The 26,181-nt window shown below is 44.1% G+C and overlaps 1 protein-coding gene across 1 annotated transcript in view; it reads left to right on the top strand.

Annotated features, from left to right (window-relative positions):
- The window catches only part of Arl5 (ADP-ribosylation factor-like 5), a 45,800-nt gene that overhangs the window by 16,408 nt on the left and 3,211 nt on the right, over positions 1–26,181 (top strand). Inside the window, exons 3-5 of the mRNA XM_050187852.3 lie at positions 125–272; positions 15,830–15,913; positions 18,562–18,713. Of these exons, the coding sequence (XP_050043809.1) occupies positions 125–272; positions 15,830–15,913; positions 18,562–18,713 (384 nt within the window). The remainder of the gene's footprint in view (positions 1–124; positions 273–15,829; positions 15,914–18,561; positions 18,714–26,181) is intronic.

Genomic DNA, 26,181 nt, shown 5'->3' on the forward strand with positions numbered 1-26,181 from the left:
AGATTTGAGTGCAACATGTAACTGAAGGGGATGTTTACGCTGTCATTTGCATGTTGCTGTAGCGTAGGGTGAAGCTGAACGACCACTGAGTGCCTTTCCATTTTTTTTTGTCTCTGTGGCGCAGCCTGATGAACGAGGTAGTGCACACATCACCCACCATAGGGAGCAATGTGGAGGAGGTGGTCTGGAAGAATGTTCACTTCATCATGTGGGACTTGGGTGGCCAGGAGTCTCTACGGGCCACCTGGAACACGTATTACAGCAATGCTGAGGTGAGCAGGGCAAACTCTACAGTTTACTTTATGTGGGCAACATCCTGTCAATTTCCGGTTGTACTGACTGTGTAAGTGTGCATCGGTGTGTAATTGCTTAGTAACAGGAAAAGAGTGTATGCAGTGCCAGAGGACTGCTATCTGTTGTGGCTTGTGTGAGGGTGGATACCTCGCCTGTGCACTGCATTGAATGAGAGGCTGGGTGCTGTCCCAGTGGTCTTGTGTTGCTGTCGACCAAAGGTTTGAGTGGACTGACTCACTGCTGTCTTGCTGCATGGAGCTGTGTAGAATATGAACAGACCAGAGGGCCTGTGGCTGCCTATTCAGTTTACTCTGTGTTTCTCTGAACCATCCAAAAGGCACCAGATAAAAGTGGAATCTCAGTTCTCTGTGCATAAACTGCTGGAACTAAGGTTTTGTGAACAGTAATTTTTGAAACTGAGTCAAATGCAAATTGAGTAGTAGTGCTGGAAGTGAATCAAATCGAATGTTGAATGCTTCTCAGACAGTTTTTGAATAATGGGCAGTCTTTTTTATCAGTAATAGGAAAATACCTTAATATTGTAGTATTCACATTTTCATGTTATTGTCATTATGCTGCATTACATGAAGCATGCTTTATTCAAAGTATAAATGCAGCATTAAAAAAATATAAGCAGTTTGTTTGCCTAATAAGTATCTTTCTGAGCAGCATACACATACATGGTTATGCATTGTCAGGATAAAGATTAACATGGCAGTCTTGTTGCCCGGTTGGTATATCTGTGTACCAATGAGTATAATCTGTAAAGACATGTCATCTGCATAAAGAGCAGAATGACAAAAAGTTTTATTTGGCTGGAGTAAGTAGTTGCATGAAATGATATCACAAATTATCAAGATACTGCTTCAACAATGTGCATTTCCAGTTTCTTAATTACAGCCACAGAGGAGCTGAAGATGTTCATTGTGAAGCAAAAAAATCTATTTGTGTATTAGTGCAGTATTAGTACTCAAATGATGCGGGGGAAATTTGATTAGTGCATTGTACAAATCATGAAAAAAAAAAAGTTTTTTTTCCCAGCTGGGTTGCTAGGTTCACTAGTGTGCATTTGTCCTCGTAACTGTTTTTTGTTAGAATTGCACGATGCTGCCACTGACCAACAACTAATGTGTTGGGCAGTTGTTCCCCAGTGACGCAACAGGTAAGGCACCGTCCTGTAGCTGACCGTTCTGAAAACAATCATGCTGACAGCTTTGTGAATTAGGTGGGTAGATAACTCAGGTCAGCTTTAGCTGCCATGAGTTACAATTCTAGTAAGCCATGAAAGGAAAAATTGTGAGCTGCCCAACTTTATTTAGCATGAAGCTATAAGGGAAACTCGTAAAGATTTCTCGGAGAGAAAGCTTCACAGTTGAAGAAAACTCGTCCTGGTTCGAGGAATAAATCTGAGATCGACATCTTTCTGGGGGCGGTTGCTCTACTATCTGAGCTAACCAGGAAACTAACAGATTCTGGTACGAGGCCATACAAAAACTTGGAAGCACAGGGATAGAGAAAAAATATTAGTGGCATTTTTGTTATGTCATGCAACAGTTTTTGGGGACAGTTCTCTGTGCAGCTACTGTCTTGGCTCTTTTATATGAACAATATGAATATGAACAAGTTAGGGCTAACTATAAAGTGTTCTTTCATTTCTACGTTTGCCAACAGTATCTTTAATATCAGCATGAGCTCAGTTTGTACGCATAGTTTGAGGCCTGTACCATCTTTAGTGGTCAGATTAAGTAGTGCTGCAAGATCTTGCTCTTTATTTATTACTTGCAAAAGGTGTTCTTTTTAGTGTCTTGTTTACATTTCATTTGTCCAAGACTGTAAGTATGCCTCATCTCTCCAGTTGCCATTCAGCGCTTCATGTACTTCTTTACAGCACCATAATTAACATTAACACCTGGCTTGCCTGGAGGCTTAGTTGCGCACCCGTGTCACTCCTCGCAAGACTGTTAGCGCTTGACAGCTGGTCCTTGCGCAAACGCGGGCATGATTTATATGCTCGTGCCTCTCTGGGGCTCGGCTACAGCTGCCTGTGTCAAGGTGTGGCCACATTAGGTCTCCCTTTTCTTGTCACTGATGAAGCTGAGCTTGAATGTGGCTGAGCCTGTTGAGTCCCGAGTGTCATTAAAAGATATAGCAAAAAGGAAAGTGCAAACGGTTTGGCACTTTGTACAAGAAATGCACTGTGAAAAATGCTCAGAGGGCTGAAACCTGAAGCACTGTATTGCTGAACCATGTTGCTCGTTAGGTGGTAGATTTTCTTAGTATTTTGTTTGCATCACAGCATCATAAGTTCAGTATTTGTATATGACGAAGAACTGATATTATTGTCAGAGGATGCGTGGCATTGCACAGAATGAAGTGGCAATCACTCTGTGTATGATAAAGGTAAAAGGCCATGAAAAAAAGCAGGTTCCGGTTCAAACGAAACTGGTTAGTATTGCTGAAATTTGTTTTCCAGGTAATTTTTTTTTTTACATATGAATTCAGTTATGTTAAGGTATGAGACCAAGTTGAAAACTCAATTTTTTTTTTTCAAAGTATATATATATATTTTTTTTCTTAGATGTATAATTTGCCAGTTTTGCAGATGAAATTATGTACCTGCATTGTTTATTTGTTTAGATATAGCAAAAGTTGTAACTGCACCTAGTGCCTCTGAAACTGAAACTGAATATAGCGCTTTCATGTGTAAAATAAAGGTGCCTTAAGTGTATAGCATTCTTCTTGCTTTTTAATGTTGTTATTAATCTTAAACAAGTTTTAGGAGTTCAAGGGTATTTTTTAGCATGTTTCCATGTCTAAGAAACAAACTCTCACAATGGGGATGCACAATGTTTAAAACACATTGTTTACATACACTCTGCAGGCTTTCTACGCATCGAAGGAACAGCAATTTGCTTTTCTTAATTGTTTTTATACACTGCAGTTTTTTCATTTATACTTGTATTAGGCCAAAGAAGGGTGAACTTCCAAGTGCAAAGGTGAGGGAAGTGAAAGTTTACCGAAAATCAATTCACAAAAGCCATAGTGTGTGATAGACCCGGCAACGGGAGTTGTTTAGAAAGTGTATTGAAACTTGGTAGTGTGGAGGGTGGCTGCAGTATTGTGGAGTCAAGCTCTATACTAGAATGAAACAATCACAATCTTTACTTTCTATTGAGCGTTGTCTTGCGCTGAATGAGCACTTCAGTGGTACGATTCGGCAATGTGGAGCCAAAGACACCTACGTAAACTTTCTGTCTCTCATGTTTACTGTATCTTACACTTTCGGTCATTTCAGCAACGTCAAGAGGCATACTAGATATTCTGAAACCAGCTAGAAAAGTACTTGGCCATTACACAATCAAAACTTGTCTCACGATTCACCGGCCGCTCAGTGCGAAGGCCTCCCATTACATTACTGATGCTGCAAAGCAAGCTAGAAAAAAAGCTCAGGTTCCTCATGGCTAAAATTAGACAAAAACAAGAATCTGGAGAATATAAGCTACAAAATTGGCTGAATTCTAGCTTTCTTGAGTGTTTTTGAGCACATTGCGCAGTTTTAAGATCGTACTTGTTGATTGTCTCAACGCCTATATTTTCGCAATTCTTCAGTATGCCAAGAAGCAAAACTTTTAAATGTGTAAGCATTCCTATGGTTACCCAACGAGAAAACTGTTCCTCTGTGCCTCGTTCGTGTAAGACGATCGCTTTCAAGATAGAGCCAGCCAGCTGTCGAAGAAGACGAAGATCTGTGTGACCATGTGACGTGTACAATTGGGCACGCACCAGAACTGTGGAGCAGCCACAGCTTCGGATCGGAACGTCATCAGCACAGCTGGCACTACCACGTGCAGTAGTTTGCTTGCCTCATCAGTTCACATTGCACCGCCTTCCGCAGCAGTTGATGTCGCCGCAGCACTGTCGCATTCATTGTAATGGCGCTAAGACAACCGCATCCACTTTGTGAAGAAGAATGGAAACACAGGAATGCAGAGTATCAGCTTGAATACAGATTACGCCAGAAACAAATGAACGACACTTTGCAGAGCAGGGAACTACATTAACACACTGCCGAATGCAACAAACAAGAGGAACGACATGGTACCGATGCCGCCTGGTACCTATCCAAGGAAAGCTGCATACATTTCCGTCATTTCCTATATCTTGCTCGTCATTTCAACCCACATCCGCTGCGGGCTCTCTATAACATGAGTGAACATTGCTTCTACTCATCTCTTCTATGTCCTCTCGTACAGGTCTCACTTAACAGTTCGGTATTGAAACCGCGCTTCTCCGTTTCACAATTCTTTCACGGTCGTTGTTACAATTATACCAGACACATCAGGGCATGGCCACTCAACACCAAGTCGTTACTACGAAATGCTTGCGCATAATTCAGATAACTCACTGTGGATACTCTACGTACAATTTTTCTAGTAAATATCTTCAAATGAAACTTCAGATACATGCAGTTCCTCACATAGTTGGATTTGCAGAGAATAATGGTAAATAAAATTGTTCAAATACTTTTGATATGGCTCCATTTAAAGGCATATCTATCGGAAGAGCATGTTTTCTTTAAAAAAATTTTTAATCATCATTATGCCCACAGGATTCTTCAAATCTCATTAGTTTTTGTTCATTGCACTGATCAAAACCTCTCCTATGTGATTGCCAAGAACTGTTTCATTGTGATTAGCCAAATTAAAATTATAAGTGCTGGAATAAGCTTATACTTTTAACAATTTTACACATTTTATAAACTGATGTGCCAAGAAAAATGTACTCTGTAAGATGGATCTGTATTCTTCCCATTCGACAAAAAAATTCTTTTACTGAACTTGTCCTCACATCGTAAATAATTAGGGCACATTCTTTCCATTTTATTGTTACAATTTATTATGCTCTCTTGTTCAACGTATCGTTGTTGTTGTGCTGCACAAGTTTGTTTTTTATGTTTTTTGGCCACAGCAACTGCAAGACTAAACTAATTCATTGTTCAAAATTTGTTTCACTCGTGAGATAAGAAAAGAAACTCCAATTCATCTGGACTATTTCATATGGATGTTGTTACGCTTACACATTTGAGACCGTTGAGACATGCAGCCTTTCATGTGTGTTCTCATGGAGTTAATTGTGACACATCTACCCAGCTTCTGCACACTGATACGATCATCATCAGCATTGAACATGCATAACGGGGAATCAGGTCATCTTAGCATGCCAGAAGAAGAAGAAAAAGAAGGAAAAGGCACGTTTTCCACACTTGCCACTATGTCAGCCTGGCGCAATGAAATTTCACGGATGCTTTGTTGTTGTTCTAAAGTGTATTTAGAGCTTTGTTAAGCCCAGATTGGACATCACTGCTTGAAGTAATCTTCTCCAAGTAACTATTTAACGGTCTTGGCTCTGGTGCGCGATTGCTACGGTATTAATTTAACTTAGCCAGATTTTCAGTGAAGTTGTTTCCAACCATCCATGGAATTTGGGGTTAATTTTTCATGTGATACTTGTTGCCATGTAAGGACATTTAGACTTACTCTGTCGAAGTTCTTGTAACTCTTGTGACTCAATATCAGCTTCACTAATTCCGATGGTTATGATTGTGTTATGACTTGACTTCTTGGAAACTGAGTGAGAAAATGGGACAAGGCTAGAAGAACATGAGCACAGGCTATCAACAGGCATATACTTGAAAGACACATACTTTGTGCATGTGTGTGTGTCTATATAAATATATTAAACGAGAAGATAGGGGGTTAACCTAGGGGCCCAATTTTTATTAGTCATATCACAAAATCGGGCCCCTCGGTTAACTCCCTATCTTCTTGTTTATTACGTAACAAGGGTCTCGAATCCGGCAACATTGATGCCTTCAGGTAGCATGTGTGGGTTTATTGACCAGTTGCCTTCACCCAAAAGGATCACATTCTCGTGATGCCTGCGGCAGAAAAGGACGTTCCACGGCCGCCGCCAAGGTCTGTGAGTGGTGGCGCTGGCTAACACTCCCAGGGTTCTACTAGGACACATAAATACCCAAGAAAGTGGATGGGGAAACGGCGCTGCGGTAGCTCAATTAGTAGAGCATCGCATGCGAAATGCGAAGGTTGTGGGTTCGGTTCCCACCTGCGGCAAGTTGTTTTTTCATCCACTTTAATTTCCACGAATTTATTGTTTCTTTATTTCATTTATTAAGCACAAGTAATTTCTCCTATGTTGTCCTTGGTGTCAGTGTTTGTTGGCTTCTTCTCCACATCGGAGGAGCGTGGAAGAGAAAGAAGAAGCAAGGTTTTTGGGTGATCGGCTGTTACGGACTGTCCCGTGTCTTCTCTACCCTTTTCACGGTAAATAAATCTATTCTACATCTGTAACAAGCGCTGGATGCTGGATGCCCTGGACAACCCAGTCCTACAAGATCTTTGAAGAAGCAGACGCCTGGCTGGACTACCACCAGAGCCAACAAGCATGGCCGAGACCCAAGCAGGCCGGTCAACGAACACCATTGAAGAAGGCATCGTTCAAGCCAGCCAGCGACCAAGGCAACGTAGCTACTGGACGCCGGAACCACGCATATTCTCAGGTAAAACAGATGAAGATGTGGATGACTGGCTGAGACACTACGAAAGAGTAAGCCGGCATAACGGGGAGTAGTACGTCAACGCAGCTTCTGAACATTGCATTTTTTCTTGCTGGTACCGCTTTACTTTAGTTTGACAATCGTGAACGCGAGCTGACCACTTGGGAAGCATTTGTCCAGGAATTGAAAGCCTACTTTTGCGACTCCAATTACAAAAAATTAAGAAAGCGGAACACATGCTTTTGCGCAGAGCCCAATTGCCTGGTGAAACATGTACAATGTATATTGAAGAAATATTGAAGCTATGCCGAATTGTAAACGCGAATATGTCGGATGAAGGTAAAGTAGGACATCTGTTAAAAGGCATTGCTGAAGACGTCTACAATTTTTTATAATGAAAGAAAACTTGAACACTCCTTCCGAATTCAGGCAGCAATGTTGCACAATCGAAGCTCTGAAGACCCAAAGGATCTTACCGAAGTTCGGGTGCTTGGACAACGTCACCACAGTTGGACGTATGGACGTCGCTGCCTGCAATGACATGGCCTCGATTGTGCTTCAAGTGGTTCAAGAAAAGCTAGCACGACTTCAGGGAGTAGACGCTGGTTATCAGTGTCCATTTGACAAGTGCATTCCCGAACCACCATTGTGGTTGCGAGAACATCTCATTGAGCGCCGAGCGCCTTCTGAAAAAACATAACACAAGCTTTCAGTCTCTCCCAGCGAATCTCAGTCGCCGCCAGTCCTCATCAGTCCGTTGTGACACTACGTAGTACTACCCAACGACACGACATGTTCCTGCGGAATACTCAGTGCCACGACATGCTCCCGTGGAATTATACCCAGCACCACGTGTATTTGCTCCATTTAGTTTCAACCGCGACCTACCCCTCTGTTACGCCTGTGGTTCCCAAGAACACGCTGCGTGCTTTTCTCGTCGCTACCCGCAGCGAGCGCCATGTTTTTCGGCGTGCACAGGTCACGTGGACAAAGACATGCCGCTGCGCCATTTGGAGTCATCCTCTGTGGCAACAGTGGTCGTACCAATTGCGTGATGAGTCCCCTGTCTCTGAGTGCAGCATTATACCACCGCCGACCCAACTGCGCCGTTCGGTCGCCTTTCCCGCAGCAGCTGGGAAACTAGCTGGTGCTGCCAATGGAGGTGCGGTCGTGGGACGGTCAGACTCGCCAATTCCTCCGTCTGTTATGCTGAAGAATAATGTGTGTGGGTGTGTAGACGGTGTAAATACTACTGCTCTTGTCGATATGGGTGCCACTCTTTCTGTTATGAGCCTTTGCTTCAAAGATCGCTTAGGACAAAGTTATGTTGGCGTGGGATCGCAAAGAAACTTTTTGTGGAGTTGGAGGTGAAATGTTGCACCCTGTGGGTGTTTGTTTGGTTTTGGTTGCGTTCGGAAGACAGAACTTTAGAGTCGAATACACTGCATTGGTCCACACAACTCATGATGCTATTTTAGGCATAGATTTTCTATGTGAATGCAGCCCTACACTTGACTGTGAGACTGGTGAGATATTACTAAGGAGCACGTTGCCAATCGCCATACTTGATGATTTGCAGACTGATCAAGCCGATGTGTTTTCGCTGTCTGAAGATGTGTTACTGCCTGGTTGGACAGCCATGTTTGTTCCTGTGAGTTCTTCACGTGTCCGGATGGGATAATGTAGCGCTTTTGTCGAGCCAAATCATAACGCAGTTAAGAAGAATGTGTTGATCCCTCAATCTCTCGTTCAAGCCATCGATGAGCATGCTTTCTTGTGGACAGTGAGCGCTTCTACGGAGTCTGTTACCCTGCCAGTTGGCCTTAAATTGGCAACATTTAAGGAGCAAGCCACAATTGATGTATGAACAGTTGCAGCGTCTTTCAGTCGACTATTGCCCATCTATTCGGATCACTTGCGACGTATGATAAACAAGTCGTCATCGTCTTCCGAGCAGGCTGTACTCTAACAAGTGCTTGCCTGCTACACGTCAGTATTTGATTTTACTCAAGGCGAGCGTTCTCAGATGTTGCTGGAATCCTGCATGTACCACCACATCAACACAGGGCAAGCGACTCCGATACGTCAGAAACCCTATTGTGTATCTCCCATGGAAAGAAAGGTGATCGCCGAACAGGTCGACGACATGCTGCAGAAAGGGGTTATTCAGGAGTCTTGCAGTCCCTGGGCAGCTGCTGTTATACTAGTGAAAAACGGGGAAACAGGGGGAAGTTGGAAGATTGAAATTCAAAACGATGAGCAAAACGAGAACAAGGTGAAAGCTGGAGCCAACGTTTCGACAAGTGGATTTGTCTTCTTAAAGGCGACATGTGCTTTCCTCGCCACAGTACATATAGGTGGAGTTCTAAAGGGCCCTCTCCCCTTAGAAGAACCCCACCTATATATACTGTGGAGAGGAAAGCATATGTCACATTGAAGAAGACAAGTCAACTTGTCGAAATGTTCGCTCCAGCTTTCACCTTGTTCTCGTTTTGCTCACTAGAGGGCCCTTTAGAAGAACCCCACCTATACATACTGTGGCAAGGAAAGCACATGTTGCCTTGAAGAAGACAAGTCCACTTGTCGAAACCAGCTGCTGACAAGAGCAGACAAGAAAACGCAACTCGCACTCGTCTCGTGGGCCCAAGACGTCGCCCCCACCTGGGAGCCACTCTAGGCCTACCTGCCCTAACTTCCTACCCTGCAGTGGCAAATAAAGTTGTTTCTCTCTCTCTCTCTTCACCTTGTTCTTGTTTTGCTCACTAGTGAAGAAGAAAGCCAACTCGTGGAGATTTTGTGTCGACTACCGCCACCTGAATGCCGTCACAAAGAAAGACCTGTATGCCTTACCACGCATTGACGATGGTGTTGACTGCCCTCACTCTGCGTCATACTTTTTGTCAGTTGACGTCCGGTCCGGGTACTGGCAGATACCTATGCATCCGTCTGACATAGGAAAGACCGCTTTTGTTACACCTGACGGACTCTATGAGTTTAATGTCATGCCGTTTGGTTTATGTAGTGCCCAGCAACCTTCAAGCGATTTATGGACTCCAGTTTCCGTGGTTTCAAACGGGAGATTTGCATGTGTTATTTAGATGATGCGATTATTTTCGGCCAAACTTTCCGTGAGCACAACCAGTGGGTCGGCGTTGTTTTAGACTGCATCCAACAGGCTGGCCTCGTTTTAAACTCTTAAGAAGTGTCGTTTCGATGAGCGTCAAGCCCTTGTGCTAGGATATCTCGTTGACAAGGACTGTATACGGCCAGATCCTCAAAAGATTTCTGCTGTTCACAACTTTAAGCAGCCGAAGACAGTGAAAGACCTCAGAAGTTTCCTGGGCCTTTGTTCTTATTTTCACAGGTTTATTAAAGACTTCACCTAGATTGCTTGTCCTCTGACTGACCTGCTCAGCAAGGACACTCCCTACGTATGGTCTGCTCAGTGCGAGACTGCTTTCCAACAGCTGAAGTTTTTGCTCACCTCTGGGCCATTTCTGTACCATTTCGATCAGGAGGCATTCACCGAACTGCATACTGATGCAAGTGGTGTGGGTGTTGGTGCTGTGCTTGTCCAGTTTCATGACAGACGCCAACACGTTGTTGCATATGCAAGCTGTACTTTGACGAAAGCAGAGAGCAATTACACAGTCACAGAATCGGAATAGCCATTGTTTTTGCCACCCACAAGTTCAGATCTTATTTGTATGGCTGCCATTTCAAGATTGTCACCGACCACCATTCTCTCCGCTGGCTCGTTGGACTGCATTACCCAGCTGGGCGATTGGCTCGGTGGGCCTTGCGTCTTCTAGTATACGACTTTTCTGTTGCTTATAAAAGCGGTCGGTGCCACATAGATGCCGCCTGCTTATCTCGTCTTCCCTCTCAGAGCAATGGTACTGATGATGACGATTTCGACGACTACTTAACTACAATCTCATTGGACTTTCCTGACTTTGCCATCTTCTAGAACAAACAACCGGACCCTTAACTAAAGCCGATTATTGATGCGACCCACAGATCTGAATGGGCTACACCATTTGTGATCCGTGACGGTATGCTTTCCCACAAGAATCATTCAAACAACGGTGCTCTACTGCTGCTCGTTGTCCCAAAATGCCTGCGCCTTGCTGTACTTTGGGCCATGCACGACGACCTTACATCCGGTCACCCTGGATTCGCTCGAACGCTCCACCACCTCCGACAACGTTTCTATTGGCCTCAATCATGGAAGACAACCAAACAGTATGTTGCCAGCTGCGATCTCTGCCAATGCCACAAACAACCGACTACAGCTCCTGCAGGAACTCTGCAACCGGTTAGACTGCCGACTTCACCTTTTTGAGTAAGTGGGTATACATTTACTCGGTCCCTTCCCCAAGTCTTCCATTGGCTGCCGTTGGATAATCGTGTGCGTGGATTATACGTTATACAGAAACAATTCCACTTGTCTCAGCTACAGCATTCGATGTTTCTGGGTTTCTTCTGCATTTGATTATCCTGCACCACGAAGCTCCTCGTGTGGTGATAAATGATTCCGGCCAGCAGTTCACCGCTGACATTGTGGAAAAGTTGCTACGCCTTTGTGGAACTCGGTATCGTTATTCCACGCCTTACCACCCGCAAACCAATTGTCTAACCAAGCGCACCAATCGTACCCTCGTCAACACGCTTTCAATGTATGTCTCAGCTTATCATAAGAACTGGATGCCATATTACCGTTCATCACGTATGCCTTCAACACAGCCAAGCATGAAGTCACAAGATACGCACTTTTCTTTCTCCTCTACGCTCGCCATCCTCAAAGTTTTCTTGACACCATACTTCCTTTTTCACATAACGACGATGTTTCTGTCATGCAGGTATTGTGTCTTGCCAAAGAAACACATCGATTTGCCCGGCTCTGAAACCTATCATCGTATGTTAATGCTAAGGCTCGCTACGACACACATCTGCCTGTCAGATTCGCCACCGGTGACTTCGTGTGGCTGTGGACACCGGTTCGGAAAAGGGCACTTTGCCGAAAGCTTCTCTCCGAGTATGTATTCGGGCCCGTTTGTCATGTCAGACGTTTTAGTGAAGTGACCTATGTCATCGCTAAAGTGACGGCTGATAACTGCCGTTCACGCAATGCGCAAGTTGTACACGTTGCACGATTAAAACCGTACCATCAATGTGCACTCTGACTCGCTTGGTGAGCTTCGTCTGCCCTGGAGGAAAATGTGACGCCGCATCGGAGGAGCGTGGAAGAGAAAGAAGAAACGGCGCAAGGTTTTTGGGTGATCGGCTTGATCAGAGGTCATTATTTCGCTTGCAACTGCAAACACGTGCTTTGATAATGTCAAATCTATGCACGTACGCTGCTGCGTGGTCGGTTGGGCCAGATTGGTGTGGCATTGCAAGGGATATGTAGGCAACACAGAGCGCAACGCTACCTTTTCGGTAACGACACATCCACATTGAAATCACTGACAACGACAACAGGGGTAGTGTCATCGCACCTAATTCACGCAAAGTGAGTTGCCATGAACCTGTCGGGACTATGAGTCATTGCATTTTTTGCTTGGTTACAGGGGTATGAGCCATTGCTCACAGGGGTACAAGCCGGTAATGATGACAGTTTTCAACGTGCTGTTCTGTATGTTGCATGCATGATTAGAAAGAATTTAAGCACAGTTCGCTTCACTTTGCTGAGGGCTTGTAGCCTCTGCCTTACAGAGCTATGAGCCATTGCATTTCTTGCTTGCTTACGGGAGCATGAATGCTTATGGGGGTATGAGCCATGGATGATGATAGTTTTTGTTCATGGAGAAGAAAAATGCATGGAACCCTACCCCCAACTGCCGGTGCTGTGGCATTCACCTGGCTACGCTTCCGCATATGCTGTGGGAGTGCCCAGCACAGTACACACATATTAACACCACGACCCTTTCGTCGAGGCTGCATGAGGCTCTGCGGAGCTCCACCCTCGAAAACCAAACCTGGGCGACCCAGCACGCCCGTAAGGCGGCAGCGAGGCAAGCCCTCGACGTTCATGGGAGCCTTAGGCCCGGCCATCATAAAGTGCTGGTTCTACAATGAGTTTATTCCCCCCCCCCCCCCTAGCCATATACAGCTTCTCTGTAGGAAAGCTATCTACTTAGATTCGAAAAAGTATGGTGTGTGTGTCTCTCTCTCTCTCTCTCTCTCTCTATATATATATATATATAACGTGACGGGTGCTGTTCGCGGACTGCTTGTCTCACTTCTTCGCGAACCACTTCTGCTAATGAAGAGACCGCTGTGGGGCCGTTGTTCAGCTGTTGCCTCTGGAGCTCTTCTTGAACCACAGATCTTACGAGTTCTCTTAAGACCTCGACGCTGTTCCCGAACATTGCCGACATCGCATCCATTGAGGTGACGTTCATATCGCGGTTGTAGAGTCTCGCACGCTGTTGAAGAGTCCTTTCCATAGTTATCGCCTCGGAGCGGAATTCGGTGACGGTGCGTGGAGGGCTGCGAACCAAACCAGCAAAAAGCTCCTGCTTCACACCGCGCATCAGGTGCCGAAGCTTCTTGTCCTCACTCATGCTCGGGTCGGCTCGGTGGAATAAGCGGGACATATCTTCGAGATACATTGCCACGCTTTCGTTGTTTCGCTGGCTTCTTGCTTGCAAAATGGCTTCAGCTCTTTCCCGGCGGTCTGTGCTCGGATACGTGGCCAACAGCTCCTGTCGGAAGTCATCCCACGACCGGAGGACAGCTTCGTGGTTTTGAAACCATGTTCGCGCACAGTCTTGCAACGCGAAGTAAACGTTGCGGAGCTTCCGGTTTTCGTCCCATCCATTATAGTCAGCGATGCGCTCGAAGCCTTCCAACCAGTCCTCGGCGTCTTCGAAGGTGTCGCCGTGAAAAGGCTCGGGCGTTCGCGGCTGATCAACAACGATGCGGGTTGAGGCTGTCTGCGATGTCATTTCAGTATTGTCTGCTGCTGCTATTATAGTCTGCTCCGGCAAAAGAGGAAACTCGGGCGGCTCACCAGGTAGGCGACGGCACGTGCGCTCGTGGACAGGCGTAAGCTCGTTGGGTCTGAAATGGCATGGTTCCGGGCTGCTTTCTCTAACTCGAATTGGGCTGGAAATCATTACCCCGCACCTCCACCAGAATTGTAACGGACAGTTAAGGGAGTCCAGATACAACTATTTATTGTGGGCTAACTTGTGCCCTGGGGGTAAATAAAAAGCACTGCCGCGTTCTAAACGGGAGATCAGGAAGGTCTTCTTCTTCTCTCTCGAGCGTCGCTTCACCTCGTCTTCTTCTTGTAGACGCCGACAACGACCACCTGTGATGCGAGTGCGTGCGGCAAAAACACGTGCCAATATTTCGTCGTCTTTTCCTCCAATACGCCGTTGTCCTCATGAGGGGGCGCACAAACCTGCGCGCGTTGTTTAACTGTTTCTGCCTTGTATCAATACACACACACACACACACACACACACACACATACATACATACACACATACATACACACATACACACATACATACATACATACATATGCGTCTTCTTAATATGCCTTTCGAGCTCTGCCCTCGACGACCAAACCTGGGCGACTCAGCACGCCCGTGAGGCGGCAGCGAGGCAAGCCCTCGACATTCCCTCATAGGAGCCTTAGGCCCGGCCATCATAAAGTGCTGTTTCTACAATGAAAGTTTATTCCCCCCCCCCCCCCCCCCCCTAGCCATATACAGCTTCTCTGTAGGAAAGTTATCTACTTAGATTCGAATAAGTATGGTGTGTGTGTGTGTGTGTGTGTGTGTGTGTCTGTATCTATCTATCTATATACACATACATACATACATACATACATACATACATACATACATACATACGCGTCTTAATATATGCCTTTCGACACAGACAAACACACTCACAAAAGGTGTGTAACCGCTGAAAACTCGGCTCTTGCGTCACATTGCGCTGCACTGCCGTGGTGCAAAGAAATTATGCATGTATGCTTCATTGGCCTGGTATTTGCTGCAGTGTGTGCCATGCGGAAGTAAGTCCAGAAAGTGTCATTTCACAACAGAAAAGCAGTATTACAGTGAAACAAAACATTTATGTGTCATAATTGATAATGAGAAAAAGAAAGAAGACAATTACAGTGTGTCCTTTTAAAAGTTGGCCCTCTGGGACGCCTTCGTACTGAAGATGGCAGCCAGGGCCAGAAGAGACTGAATGTCTCACAAAAATTCCCACACACTTATTTTTTATCTGCTGCTGCAGTGTAAAACACATGTGCATCCTCGAAATGCTGATACATGTGAAACACTTACGTCCACTTTAATAGTCAAATACTGAACAAATTGAGTCGCTGCAGATCTCTTCTTCTGTGATTGATTAGCCACTTAGTAGCATACCACTGTTGTGCATCTCCTTGCACTTTTTATTCCCACAGCTTTACCAGTCTCCTACATAATAATAAAACATTGTCTTGAAATGTGTAGGCTGGCTGCCGCATTTTTTACCTAAATGAAACAAAATATATCTGAACAACATTTCGACTATGCTTCTTAAAAGCAAAGCAGTTATCCTCGGTCACCTTTTTTTTTTCCTTCTTCTTCATTGTTTGCCTATTTGAGGGAAGATTATTGTGGTATTTAGTGTGAGAGGTGTCACTAATTCAGTCATTCTTGGTGCGCTATCACAGTACTATACAATAGAATGATAGCATTTTATTTCCATCGGAAGGATGAGACTGCTTCATAATAGAATCACAGATAGCATAAAAAGGCGACTTTTGCAAATGCTTGCAACTTGAAGTTGTGCTGTGTGGGATTGCGGTACAGAATCCCCAGCCATGGCAGTGGATCTTGCTCTATGCAGCACCTAGAACCCATAAAATTAGCCTGCCCACTCTTGAATTTCATGTCACTTTTATACATATTGAAACAAGTGCTTACCTTTCCTCGTCTTCTGCAGTTCCTCATAGTGGTGGTGGACAGCATGGATCGGGAGCGGCTACCATTGACGAAAGAGGAGCTCTGGAAGATGCTTTCACATGAGGTAATCTTATATGTCCTCTGCTGTTGCGCAGTTGAGTTTTGTTAATTTAGCCTAATTTATAAGTAATGAACACAATGCCATTGATTACTTGTGATCAATAATCATTTTTAAGCAGTAGAGGTAGCAGCAAATCAGTTACCTTTTTTAGCAATCAGTTGCCAGTTATTGGTCACCAGCAACAGAGCATTTTAAGGATGGGGACAGCAGCAGTAGTGCGACTACAAAGAAGTTTTTTCTGCAAGCATGTCTAAAACATGCCTTTCCAAGCAGTAGGTGATTCTGTTCGTAAACTTTTAAAGTGATAGCAGAGGTTGCAAAATGTGGTCTTAATATAAGCAGTCATAGTCTGACTTGTCATTATGTTGATATTCAATTAATGGAGCATGTGGCAAATTCCATGTAGGCTACAGTGTTGTCATTAGACATTCAATACTCTAATAACAAGTCCCGCTGACAGTCTTCATCAGTGGAACAGTAAATTGATGTTGAAAATTTTCATTTGGTTTGAAACACTTGTGTAGTAGTTGACATGCTCGTTGATTTAAACATTATGGAATTTGAATAAGCACTTATTTAGTGCACGTTGCATGAGCAGGGTTGTCTTTGAAGTGCTTGTGGCTTTTTGCATGCAAGTTGTCTCATCCTCAACCTCGGGAGCATGTGCAGTCACATTCAGTTGCCTTATCAGAAATTTGAGTGCAGTGGTGTGCTGGGGGGAAAATTGCACCAAATCAGACATTTATATATAATGCAAGGTACAAATACCTCGTTATGATGTATTATGGTGTTTGTTTACACCATTGATTTGCATTAAAAAATTTAATTACGCTCAACATGGTATTTTAAATTTGAAACTGAAATTTTACAAAGTTCTACCTAGAGATTTCTGGATCTTCTTTGGAGATATTATTTTTTTCTTTTTCTCTCTCTCTCTCTCTTTTTTTTTTTTTTTTTTGCTGGTAAAATAAACCTTCAATAGCTGCTAGGCTAGAACTTTTGTCATGTCAAGTTCGATCTGCCTTTTTTAAAATCTAAATAACATTTACTTAGTCTCAGCAACGCTTTCCCACAAGCTGTACAGGCACAGCGAACTGCTACAGCATCTTATAAGTGGCATCACTGCTTCCCCATCTTGAACATGGGGGCTATTTTCTGGCACAACAAAGCTGTGCTTTCTGTAAATGAACTAATTTGCTGCTGAAGTGTATGTTGTAGCCACATGTAGGTGGTGGCAGCTCAAGAGTGCATTGGCCAATGCCCTTCAAAGGTACAATATATACTAGTGCCAGTTAATTGCTATGTCTATTTATCCCTCTCTTTTTCTTTTCTTATTGTCTACATCTCTCTGTTAGCCTTGTCTTCCACAGTAAGCACAAACCACCTCAGCTTGGGGATGTCTCAGGAAAGCGTTGCTTCCAGAGGACATATTGTTGCACTATTTGGTACTTGCTTAAAAGAAGAAAGTTGCTTGTTTTGCAAGGTATAAATGGTAGCCACGTTTTTGCGAAGGGATCAGCTTAAGTCTTTTTGTGGTGCGCCTTCTCTCTGGCACTTGATTTGGAGGATCCTTGGACACGAGGTCAGGATAATTTTATTGCTTTAGCAATTATATGGACGCTCGAGTCGCTTGTGCGCCATCAGCACCACCACCACAACGTTGTTCTATCCTGCTGACGGCACAAGCGTGGAGTGCATTTGACTATGAAAGTGGCGAAGCGAAGTGGATGCACCATCAGGGCCACCCACAGTTGCTGTGGTGGCGGAGCTAGGGCAGTGTTGCGTGAACACACGCTATAAGCACGCTAGAATTTGTACTGAGCTGCCGTCTGCATGTGCTGGCCATAGCAGGAACATCAAGCTAATATTATCTGATATTTCACAAGGTGCTGACTAATGCGGACAATTTCCCCTCGGTTTCGTCTTGTGCACCATTGAGGTGCAATGCCTGCAACACCACTGGCAGCACTCATCACAGCAGCATTATGAGATGCCTGGTAGCTGCCAGGGTGCTGTTCCTTCTGTCCAGCAGGCGTTGCCTTAGCTGCTGTGTTGCAGCATCATGTCACACATCCATGCAGTTAGTTAAAAACACTGTCCAAGGATGTTCAGCACAACGCTAAACCTAGCTGTATTGCTACAGTTTTGCAAGTGGTTCTTCAAGTATTATGAAGAATTAATTCTGCTCGCGAAAATGTTTTGCTCTTGAATGTCTGGCCACACTCTTGAGTCTTCTTTCTGATTGTGAAAGGACACCAGAGGGGTACGTGTTTCGAGCAAACACTTTCTGAAGGAGGTGAAATCAGCTACAGTAAATTCACTAAAAAAGTTACTGTAACCAACGATGCTGTTCCAAGATTGTTGCTGCTTGTGTGCTGCATCTAAAGGCGGATTATCATCAATAAATTGTATATATATCCTGCAAGAAGTGCATGCCGAGGGCAATATTTCTTTTTTAATGTCTGCTATTTACCTCCTCCCATCTTCTAGTGTTGTGACCATGAGAATTTGAGTCCACAGGCTGGTAGGTATGCAGAGGCAGGCTTTTGTGGAAAGAATTTCTTTTGTATTTTTAGTGTGTCACATCTCCATTTGTCCTCTTCAAGATTAACATGTCACTCACTCTCATCACCTGCTTTATGTGCTTGTAGGACCTGACCAAGGCAGCAGTGCTCATATTCGCCAACAAGCAGGACATCAAGGGCTGCATGTCACCGCGAGAGATCTCCGAGCAGCTCAACCTGACCTCCATCAAGAAGAACCGGTGGCAGATTCAAGCCTGCTGTGCGCTGACAGGCGAAGGGTTAGTTTTAGCTGTGCCAGCCAGTTCCAATTTCGTTTGAAGAAGCTTTGCTTCACTGAATTTTCTATTCAGGAATGCTGTGAACCGTAAGCATAGAAATATTTTGTGTGGGTACATACGCTATCAAATGCTGTCCCACCTCTCTGAACCTGCCGTGGAGGCACTCTTAAGTTTTTTTTTAATAAGGTTTGGGTATCAGGTAGACTACCCGAAGCCTGGAAGAAGGCCATCATCGTTCCATTTTTAAAGCCCGAAAAACCACCAACCTCTCCCAGTAGTTGCAGGCCCATAGCGCTCACCAGCTGCCTCGCAAAATCCTTTAAAAAGTATCGTGAATATGAGATTAACATTCGTGCTAGAAGCCCGTGAGCTTCTCGATGTCCATCAGTGCGGTTTCAAAAAGGCATGCTCCACAACAGACCACCTGGTTCGTCTTGAAAATACTGTCCGTGAAGCCTTTATACACAAACAACAATGCCTTGCTGTTTTTTTCGATTTAGGGAAAGCTTATGACACAACCTGGAGGTACGGAATTCTTCATGATTTGGCTGAACTTGGCATTCGTGGCAGGATGCTGAACTGCCTAAAAGACTTCCTGTCAAACCGTTCATTCCATGTACGCCTCGGTTCAACCCTGTCGAGAATTTTCATTCAAGAAAATGGAGTGCCCCAAGGGAGTGTTTTAAGCACGACCCTCTTTGTTGTTAAAATGAATTCAATCAGTAAAATAATTCCAAGGTCAATTATGTATTCAATCTATGTCGACGATCTTCAGATAGCTTGCACGTCCACAAACATAGCAACATGCGAAAGACAAGTGCAGTTAACAATAAATAAACTTTCAACGTGGGCTGACCGAAATGGTTTCCGGTTCTCCCCACAGAAAACAATGGCCATCCTTTTCTCACTCAAACGTGGCCTACAGACAGATCCTATACTATACCTGAATGAAGCGGAATTGCCGGTAAAAAGTGAACACAAGTTTCTGGGCATAACTTTTGACAGAAAACTGACCTTCTTGCCACACATAAAGAACCTGAAGAAGAAAACCTCCCAATCATTAAAAAGTGCTTTCACATAAACGCTGGGGGGCTGATAGGACCTGCCTTTTACACATCTACCGCAGTATAGTTCGCTCTTGCCTCGATTATGGGTGCATAGTATACAACTCAGCTCGACCGTCCTACCTGAAGCAATTAGATCCAGTTCATAACTCAGGTCTGCGCCTTGCAAGTGGGGCATACAGGACATCACCCATAAACAGCCTATATGTCGAATGTAACGAACCAGCCCTCGCAGATAGAAAAGCCATGCTCACATGTGCATATGTCCTAAAAACCCGTTCACTACCAAAACATCTCTGCTACTCCATAGTTACGAAGTGCCCGTCTAAGCAGCTTTTTAACAACAAACCGAATGCGATGAGACCCCTTATTCTCCGATTTGAAGAAATTTGCGAGGAATTAGGTATTCTAGACACACTGCCTGATGTTGCCCAGAGACCTGAACCACTGCCACCTTGGCACACCTTTCCCAGTGTAGGTGACTACACACTGACACAATTTCATAAAAAGCAAACTCCACGTGAACATATAATACAAGAATTTTTGGCGCTAGACGAAAAGTACAAAGAACACACAGCATTTTATACTGACGGTTCTAAAACATCACTTTACGTCGGAAGTGCTGTAGTGCAAGATAAATGGGAAAAGGTAGTCAGGTTGCCTCAGTGCGCGTCAATTTTCTCAGCCGAATGTCATGCCATTTCGGTGGCTGTATCAAAAATAGTCGAGATGAACATTCAAAAGAGCATTATCTACACGGACTTGCTGAGTGCAATCACAGTACTGAAAGCCAGAAACGTAAGGGAACCTTTAATAGGAAATATAATTCATAACATAATAACTGCTCAAACACAAGGACACGAAATTAAGCTCTGTTGGATACCAAGCCATCACGGAATTAGAGGCAACGAAAGAGCTGACGCGTGCGCCGCTCAAGCCTGCCATAAGGATGTCAGTACTGTAAATATACCCTATGCAGATTGCATGAAGTTAGTAAAAAACAAGCTTAAAGAAAAATGGCAGTGTACATGGAATAGCGAAGAAAATAACAAACTACATTTAGTAAAACCTGTTATAGGAGAATGGAGATCATGCAGGCGTCAGGAACGTTTTATAGAAGTAATTTTATGCCGCCTGCGCATCGGACACACACACCTAACACATAACTTTCTACTGACAAAACAAGACAAACCCTTATGTGAGAAATGTGGAGATGAACTCACTGTAAATCACATTTTATTCTCGTGCACACAACTCGAACGGCTAACGAAAAAATATTTTACTTTATTTTACAATGAGCACATTCCCTTCCATCCCAGTCTACTTTTAGGAGATAACCCACTTGTAGGAACCTCATCTGTTTTTAGTTTTTTGAAAGACGCAGCGATCCTAAAAGAAATATATCACAGAACTACTAATTCTAAAAATTATTACCCAGTTTTTTCACGCATCTTATGATGGACCTCGCCCATTTTCTCAGTCCTGAGAAGAAGGCTGAGGTCTTCATTTGGTTTGTTGGGCTCCTCAGAGTCCTAGTCCGGACAAGGACCTTCGCTGAGGATACCCAATTTTTGAAATAAATTATACCATGTGTTTGGCGCATGATAGCCTTAGTTGCTTATGCGCCATAAAACCCAATACAATACAATACAATTTCGTTTTGTGCACATGTCTGAGATGCAAGCTTTCTTCCAGTCCCTGGCTTAGTATAGCTTGGATCAGGCTGCATTTGCATCTCCAAGTAAAAATGCGAGAGTTTCATGTTATTTTGCTGTAGTTTGCTGCTCCCTGCCGTGTGCATAAACACTGAGGGGTATATAAGTGATGACATCTTTTCCTTATGGGCATCCAGCACTTAAACTTTGCATCCTTACAGCAGCACCATAAGATACAGCCTAGCAGGCAGAGAAAACATTTTTTAGTAGAACATGCTTTAATTTCATGTCAGCAAATTCACCGCTAATGTTGAGGCACACATGTCCAGTGTCTTGTCTGACTGGGCACCGGCGTGCTAGAACGTAGGAGTGCACGCACTCCTCGGAATGTGCATGGCCACAAAGAGAGCTTGGCTAGATGCATTGGGCGTAAGCAAGCCTTGATACAGGGTGTGCATTTGTTATCGTTCAAAATGTTCTGTCATTTTTGGCGTTAATTGCGCACTCAAACTGCCGTAGCGCCTCCTGGCCAGCGCTGGTTCCCTACAGGGCACAAGGAAATGCGAGATTTAATTTAGGTGGTTATGTGTGTATCTCAGTGAAGTAATTGACTGAGCCAGGGTATAGAGAAAAGCTGTGAGGGCTTCATTGAAATCGATGTGAGCTGGTTGTAAAGGTGCTGAGTTCTTGACTATGTGAGTTGCAAATATAGTGCACAGTACCAAGGTTTCTAAAATCTCATGCCAGCATGCGCAATCAACCACGCATTTGAGTGGACTAGAGTTGCCAAACATCCCAAGTCCTGACCTGACCCAGTGAGGAAGCCTGAATGTCCCAACTTCTGCGTTTTTCCTTCTGGATAACAATCAATAATTTATAATGTCTGACAGCCCAGTTGCACACTCTGTTTCATCTTCTGTTGCATTATAACTAACTTAATGGCAGTAACCGTTTTGTCATGCTTTTACTTTTGTCGTTGGCCCTTATTATTCACAGTACCTCTATATGTATAGGTAGTCGTGTTAGCCAGGCAACTACTGCACCTTTCTTACTGAATTCAACGGCGGGAACAGAAAACGAGGACGGACAAGACAAGATGAAGCATCTTTCTTGTTTTTAATTGCAACATGATAGGTCAAAAGAAATTGTGAAACTTCGTTGCACATACGGACTGGCGGCTCCTATCACTGACAGGATCAATCGTCGCCAGCTGCTGCCTTCCCCTCCCCTTCCTGTCGAGGCTTGGTCCACTCGAGAGTTGGCAACCGTAGTGTGGCCTGAGAGATTATTTTCTGAAGTGTGGTGAAAGGTAAATATAGCATTAACTTTGGCGCAGCTGGTTGTCGTGAATGGGATTCTTCACACTAGCTACTTGTGCAAATAGTTGTGATACATATATTTGCAAGGCTCTTGCGCTAAACTTTGAATATGTGATTTGGATAACCGAACAAGGGAAGTTGGTGTTGCCTCCAATGTTGATGAATCCTTTGTATTAGGCTCCAAGGAAAAATGTGTCCTTTTGACGAAAATTGGGCAGGGTTAGCCAGAGATTTCTGGAGCGGCTCATTTAACACATTAGGAAACAAACCTTATAAAAACGAATGTATGGGTATAGGGACATATTTTTCTAGAGGCCATCTGGGCAGCAAATGTTATGGTGCCGCTGTCGGGCAGAAGTGGGGAATGAGTGTTACTCAACAAAGTGTTGTCAGTGTTTGAACCTCAATAACAGATGCTGACTTCAAGAGGCAATTTACACAATTCATTTGGCCATTGCTGCAAAGCAGACTTTCTCATATGGCTCCAGTGGAACAGCAGTTTCATGGCAGTGCGAATTTCACCTTATGGTGTGGCTTCGTTGCAACGCCGCTTGTGCTGCTGTAAAGCCATATCGTAAGGTGAAGTTTGCATTGCCGTGAAGTTGCACCTCAAGGCAAAATCCACAAATAACCCGCACCGATTAGTCTGCTTATTCCGGGAGCTTCTGATTATTGGTTATGTTGGGCAATCCCTGCCGAGTTTGACTAATTCGGCGGCTACTCTGTATCACCCTTTATTAGAATGCATACTTAATTCATTTATTGTTGGGTCCTCTATCTGGCACCCTCGCCTTATAATCGAATAAATACAGCAGGTGTACAGAAACATGAGGTTGTTTGCATTATTGCATTCTTAGGGCTGGCATTTAATTGTAACTGGAAGCTGCCACCAAATGTCCTTTAGTATCTGTTTATGAATGATGACCAAGTCCTTTGTGTGGTACAGCAAATGGTCTTTGGCCTAGTGTGACTTGTGCATTTTAATTTGCAGACGCATTATGGTAAGCCAGTTTGTATCAGCTTAGCAGAGGACTTGGCAGAACGCACACAAGCGCTGAACATACACCAAAATTTTATCTCAGTACATTTATGTATGGCCTATTACAGATAATAAGAAAACAGAGCAACAACTAGAGAACAAAGTGAACAAGAAAACTAAACCAGAAACCTGGTAAAGAAGGCAACCAGATAGACGTAACAAGCCCAAGTGACTGCAGCCTACCGACACATAAAAGACAGCTGAACTCCTTTTCTGGCTGTAGTTTCTTCTACATTTCTGACAGGCTGCAATCACTGGGTAAGTCTTATGTCTTGTTGGTGCATTCTTTGTCGTATTCCTGGTTTCGTTCTCTTGCTCCTTGTTATTTTACATTTTGATTTGTTTTTTCGTTAGCGACATCTGCAGTTAAAAGGCGTACGCGTCGAGGCATATTTAGTGCGGCCATCAGGGCGGTTCCTTGGAGTGAAAAGAGGGTGAAGTTACACATTCAGTGTGCTATTTAAGCGATGCACAAAACATACTCAATTGTCAATAAAATTTATTGAGGTTCACCACTGCTCTGCACCTTCTTGTGTCCTGTAAGTTAATGTTCACTGGTTTGCCACCATACTGAACCATTGCTCCCAGAGCTGCACCTTGCTTGTGAATACAGTAACACTTTCTGTATTGCCAGCGCTGTCGCCAGTGTTATCACAAGATGGCGACACAACAAGTTTCTGCTTATGGTGGCAGTAACAACGTGCAGCCTTCAGACTTTAATTAAAAATGAATCAAATTCTCAGGACTCCAGATGTTGATCACCTGGGGTTTTTTAACATGCAACTACATCTATGTGCATGAGCATTTTTACGTTACACCCTATCAAAATGCGGCCAGCATCGAATCTGTCACCTTGAGCTCAGCAGTGCAACGCCGTAAACACTGGCCTATCTATCACGGTGGGTGCAGGCTTATTCAAAAGAACATTTATTTCATGTGCTAAGGTAGTTGCAGAAGAGTCACATCACAAGTTTTTGCGACTCCAAAGAAACGCTTGCATCGCAGGACAAACTGGCAAAATGGGAGGGTTCAACGGCCTAGGCATAGGCCATCACCGTGTTTGTGATGGTTGAGGAATATTATAGAAATGCAGAATATAAAACAGTGGCCCACGCGGAAGATGATGTGCTGCAGTCTGTATACAGCAGGGTGTTGCATGTGCTTGCAAATTCTTCTGCAGCACTACCTGTTCTGTTTTTTCATGCTGTGCACGGTCGGCTCAGCTGCAGTTGTAATCGCACTGTACTCACAAAAAACCTATAGCGTTGAAACTCCTGACATTCTTTTCGGTTGTGCTTGGTGTCGTTTGTGACGAGGCAATGCTTCATGTGACGACATTGAAAGAGGGAGGGAAATCCCTCTGTTGAATCTACAAACCAGGGGCCGAATTCACGAAGCTTTTAATTCATAAGTGATGTTTGCCATAGGCTGGCCACTCATATCACGACTGGTTGGCAGCTGCTCTTACAAACGTCTCTAGCACACAAACTTTTTTTTTTTGAATATGGGCCCAGTTATGTGCATAATTAATAAATATGTTTATTTAGAACTGAAAGAAAGTCGGTGTGGTACAAGTTTGCTCTACTTCGTACTGGTACATGGAGTGGTACGAGGCCCATCGGTGTAGGTTCATGTAACTGTAACTAGAAGAAAACACAGCCTCATTAGCTGCTTTTCGGGTGCACTGTGACATGGCCATGAAATAATTCCTCTCCATCAACTGTGCACCAAACTACAAATTAGTTCAAGAACTCCTAATGTGATAAGCACGTTTGATAAGATATAAATGATGTCCGCTCAGTATCATTCAAAGGTGCCCTGAACCACCCCTTGAGTTTGCTGAAAGAAAACAATCCACGCATAGCATACGCTGCTGGGAACATCTCAGCCAAATTTTGCTGTAGTGCGCGGTGTGTGGATCCTGCAAGAGAAGTGCAGAGTCACCTTTCTCTTAAACGCTCTCTTTTAAACAGAAGCCTGCTTCTCACTCTTTTCTGGACACTTTATTTCATAATATAGAAGATTCCCATACATGGCTGCTTTTGGCCAGTAGCATCAATCAAGGAGGGTGTTTGCATCAGTGCACTTCTTACTACAGTTACTGTGCATATTTATTGACCTAGTTTAATGAACAGGCTGAAGTAAACGGAAATCTCCTTTCGAATTTTAATAATAATTACGTTCTTCCAGAAAAATCCGACTATCATCTGCTCACGCTCAGCCACAACTGCCCTGTTTATTGTTGTTGTAGCCATCGGGTCTTGCTAATTTCAACTAGTTTTGAACACTAAAGAAACCTTGAACCACACAAAACTTAGTCAGACCACGAGCACACTTGCCAGCGCACTCACTCCTGGCTGCTCCTGGGTACGCCTACGTAGACTTCATGAT

The sequence above is a fragment of the Dermacentor andersoni genome, chromosome 2 (assembly GCF_023375885.2).
Source record: "Dermacentor andersoni chromosome 2, qqDerAnde1_hic_scaffold, whole genome shotgun sequence".
NCBI classification, from domain to species: domain Eukaryota; kingdom Metazoa; phylum Arthropoda; class Arachnida; order Ixodida; family Ixodidae; genus Dermacentor; species Dermacentor andersoni.